Genomic DNA, 4783 nt, shown 5'->3' on the forward strand with positions numbered 1-4783 from the left:
AAATTAACAAATACTCAACATAAAACTAATTTCAAAAACAGAATCTCCTCCGTTCTCATCATTCTAAAAAATCAACAAGCTCAGTACTCCATTTGTAACATAAAACTTATTCTAAGAAACTCTCCATGCTCCTTATTCTAGCTAACATAAAACTCATTCTAAAAAAACTCTCCATTCTCCTCATTCTAGCTACAAAACATAAAACATAGAGTACTAACCATGAGACGAGGGAGTTGCTAACCTTTACCTCCTCCCCTAAGGTCAAGTGAAGAAGAAGCCCGAGCTCTCAGTCAAATAGTTGAGCTTGGGCTCGGGGAGGAAGAAGTAGCTCATTTTATAGTGTTATCTTTAATACCGGTTTAGGTTACATGTTAGTACCAGTTGAAGATAACAGCCGGTACTAAAATAAACACCATTTAATACCGGCTCGGCTTCCTGACGAATCTAAGCCGTTGATCACGCAGTTCACGTGCCGCCATTTAGTACCGGCTAAGACTCCAAACCGGTATTAAGGGGTTCCGGTGGTATTGTGCGTGATGACCGGTACTAACACCGCGCATTACCTGACGCGTGGGATGAATGCTTAATTTTCTAGTAGTGCAAGCTAATTACGAGCTGCCCAATCTGGAAACGTGTCCCGAATAACGTGCGCAGCGGAACATGTGCACAGTGCTGAACCATTTACTGCTCTCGGTCCGTCTTCATCCGTCCATCATGGTGGCAGCAACTGCTAACCACCTAGCTTGCGTATTCGATCATGTCTCCTACGAGCCGTATCCTTGTACCGATGCTTCCGGACCTCAAGATACCAGTCGATCGGAGAACTCTATAAATCCAGGGCAAGGTATCCCAAGTTTCTCGCTTGACATCTCGCGGTGAGCCAGCCACGCATGTACAGCAGCAGCCGCAAAGCCATGAGTTATCTGTTCCAGACCAGGAGGAGTGACGCGACGCAGAAAAAGCCAGCGTCTTCAGAAGAACAGCAGCAAAAGGTACCAAGCGGAAACTGTTGATTGATGCCCTTCCATTAATTTCCTAGTTACGTTCGTACTGTCGATGAAACGATTCCCATCTCAGCCGTCTCAATTATGTTGATCTGAACCCGCAGATAGATGATGTCCGGGAGCTGCTGGGCGACCTGCGGACGGAGATGCCGAGCTTCCTGTCGGACGGCACCATCCGCCGGTTCCTCCGGGCAAGGAACTGGAGCACGGAGCAGGCGGCCAAGGCTCTGAAAGAAGCTGTCAAGTGGAGGCGTCAGTTCAAGCCAGAGACGATTTGTTGGGTACTTGAATCTTTCGTCTCATATATGGGGGGTGTTTTGGAAATAAATTAATAAGATATATTCATTGGGCAACTTTTGAGTTATATGTACTTGATCTACTCTTGATCAGTCCTTGTGTTAGTATGTTATATACTTATGTTGAGCATGGTTAAATTTCTGCTTGGAATCAATTGTTAGGAAGACCTTGCTGGCACTGAGAACGAGGTTCGTAGAGCCTATATACCGGACTATCTCGACAAGAATGGGCGAACTGTGTTTGTGGTTATGACGTCAATAAAGGTCAGTTTAAGTCTGGACTCTGGACGCATAATATCGCTTTAATTTAATACAGTAGTTAGGCCTGAAATATACACAGTTAACTTTACACACCCAACAAAAGCACAACTGCATGCCCTTCTAAAATGGCATACATCAAAAAGTTTTTACTTTGACTAATTGTGATTATTAATATGAGCAATATCATATTGTTAGTAGACCTGGGTAAAAAGACACTTCTATATATGTTATGATTTTTCGTATATGTTCTAAATATGTTACAGTTATGGGCCTATTCGCTTCAGCTTATTCAGCCAGTTGTTTACAGCTTATTCAGCCAGCTTAAACAGCTTTTCAGCCGTCTCTGAGACTATATCTTTCCCTTAGAATCTTGAAGAAATCATAAGAAATGGATTTTGTGTTAGTCTAAAAGCCAGTTGTTTACACACACTTGCTCTTTAATTTGGCTCCAATATTGTTAGATATAGTTTATATGTCTGCATGAGCATGCATGATGATTCCAAGCACATAGATAAAATTAGTGTAATATTCGAAGTACCCACTCTGTTGGTGTACGAGAATCTAGTTTCAACAATTTTATTAGGCTCCTAATTCTCTTGAGAGATTCTAATTTTCTACTTCCTCTGTGCGGCACGTTTTCTCTTATTGGCATGGTTCCATCCTAGATGGACAGGAATATTAGTAGCATACATTCTTTTGGTCCAAGTATGAAGAGAGATTTCAGTTACCAAGCACAAAGATACACGATCAGTTGAAATAAAACTTCACCCTTTTCTGTTCTTTGTGTTGTAGCTACACTTGGTCTTGTTCATCTTATTTACTTGATTTGACATGTGCAACAGAGCTTAACTTCAACAAAGGAACATATAAAACAGCTAGTGTATAACCTGGAAAATATGGCCATGAACTCAGAAAGCGCACAAGAAGAGAATGTTATTTGGATGTGTAATTTCCGTAATTGGACACTATCATCTACGCCATTGTGGGAGAGCCGTGAATCACTGCACATAATTCAGAACTATTATCCAGGGTTGATTAGAACAGCAATTCTCAGCAACCCACCGAAGATCTTTGAATCCTTCTGGAAGGTATTTGCAAACTATTTATCAACTTATCTGTATATAAACTAACTGCAAATAAATTCCTATTCCAAAACAATGAGGTTTTGTTAAGAATATAGGTGGTCAACCATGTTTAATTTAACTTTTGTCCAGTGGTTTGAATCTGTAACATTTGTCAAGTAATTTGCATAAACTTTTTATAAATTGTCGTTAGGATTAGTATGTATATCATCAGTGTCTTCTTCAAAACATCATAATTGAGTCATAGTTTATGAGAACTGAAGAAGATGTTTGTAGAATGCTTTTTAGGACCTGATTACATTAAATCAACACAGTAACATATTTCTGCATTGATTGAGGATTTGTTTTGTGAATATTTAGTATGATATATGACACACTTCTCCTTGTAGATAGTAAAACACTTCATCGAGCCGACATTGCAAGAGAGAGTGAAATTTATTTACAGCAACAATTCAGAGAGCCAGAGGATAATGGCCGATATGTTTGACATGGACAAACTGGAGTCTGCATTTGGAGGAAGAAACACGGCTAGGCTTGATATTAACCAGTATGCTGAAAGAATGAGAAGACGGGATCAGTTAAGAGGAACTAACAAGCACGCAAACGGCAACATCTCATCTTCCTGACCAGGAATACTGAAACCTTGTATCTGTTTGCAATGTACTGAGCCATGTAAGCTAGATTCCATGAAATAGCTTAACAAGCTCGATAATTGTTAGCGCCTAGGAGGTTAATAAAACGTCCCTTACGTGCCTTCATGGTTTGTTATTTGGGCTTCTCAGTAAGTTAAACAGAACGTGAGGTCTGTAACACTGCAGCATAAGAAATTTCTACAGCTAAAAAAATAAAAAGGTGATAAAACTTCGCAGTACCACGCTTTCGGTCCGCCCCCAGGCCTCCCACCGTTTTTTTCCGCCGCCCTTCTCCCGGTTTTTCTTCCTCCCGTTCACCCTCCCTCCTCACGACTTTTCCCGTTCTTTCTTTTTTTTTTCTCGAACCGCAGCCGCCGCCGTCTCCCGTCCTCTCCGCGCCTGGCGGCCGGCGAGGCTGCGGCACGGGCTCCGGCGAGCATCCGCTTGCTGTCCAGGCTCCGTCCTATCCGCTCCCCTTCCCGCCATCCCACCTGACGAAATCCCCACCCTCGTCGCCCCTGCCGCCATCCCTTATGCCGTGTGAGCGGTGTGACCGGCGGCCCCGCAGTCCCCCGCAGACGCTCACCGGATGGAGCTCCCGCTGCCGTAGATAGATACCGGAGCGGGAGGACAGGGGAAGACGACGGGGATCTGCTCCGGGCATTCTCTGACGTGAAGGCATCATTGTTCGTCTTCCTGCTGGCGTCCCCTTCTTTCTCTCTACCATTTCATGCATCCTCTTCGAGAGCTACTCATAATTTCAAGTTAATACATTATGATCTTTGGATATCTCCTATTCTAAATGTTTGTGGCTTCAAATGTTATCTCGTTGTTCTTGATGATTGCTTGCATTATCTTTGGACGTTCCCTTTATGACTTAAGTCTGACACCTTTGCCACTCTCGCTAACTTTTTTTCTTACATGCGCACACAGTTTGGCGTGACCATGAAAGGAGTTCATTGCGACAACAGCCGTGAGTTTGACAACGATATATCACGCGCGTTCTTCCTCTCTCATGGAATACATCTGCGCATGTCTTGCCCCTACACTTTGTCCCAGAATGGTAAAGCTAAACACATTATCCGCTCCACTAATAATGTTGTTCGCTCCCTATGTTCCAGGCCAACATTTCCCCCAGATTTTGGGTTGAAGCTCTTAGCACTACAACATATCTCCTGAACATCGTTCCCACCAAGACACTCGACTTTTCTACACCCCATGTCGCCCTTTTTGGGGTTCCATTTGACATATGAGCACCTATGTTTCTTGATGAAGTAAAGTACTTTTGCGATTTAAACATTGGGCTTGATTTGATGGTGATTGTATACACTTATAATGTTTTGAACACTTGATCTTCATAAAGAAAGGTGTGTTCGTTTTAGGGTTGCCCAAGGTTCATTTGCAAGGTTATCCTGTTTCTTAATGTTCAAGCAACATAAACTAAGATGGACCATGTTACCCTTCTTCTTAATACTTGCAATTTTTACTATTTAACTAGCTATTAAATT

At 42.5% G+C, this 4783-nt stretch overlaps 1 protein-coding gene across 1 annotated transcript; it reads left to right on the forward strand.

Annotated features, from left to right (window-relative positions):
• Positions 1-831: 831 nt before the first annotated feature.
• On the forward strand, positions 832-3411 carry LOC117847113 (uncharacterized). Its single transcript, XM_034728275.2, has 5 exons — positions 832-992; positions 1109-1285; positions 1463-1564; positions 2404-2649; positions 3033-3411. The coding sequence occupies exons 1-5, from the start codon at positions 891-893 to the stop codon at positions 3267-3269; spliced, it is 864 nt and encodes a 287-aa protein (XP_034584166.1). The 5' UTR covers positions 832-890; the 3' UTR covers positions 3270-3411.
• The last annotated feature ends 1372 nt before the right edge of the window (positions 3412-4783 follow it).

This window comes from Setaria viridis, chromosome 3, assembly GCF_005286985.2.
Source record: "Setaria viridis chromosome 3, Setaria_viridis_v4.0, whole genome shotgun sequence".
Lineage (NCBI taxonomy): Eukaryota > Viridiplantae > Streptophyta > Magnoliopsida > Poales > Poaceae > Setaria > Setaria viridis.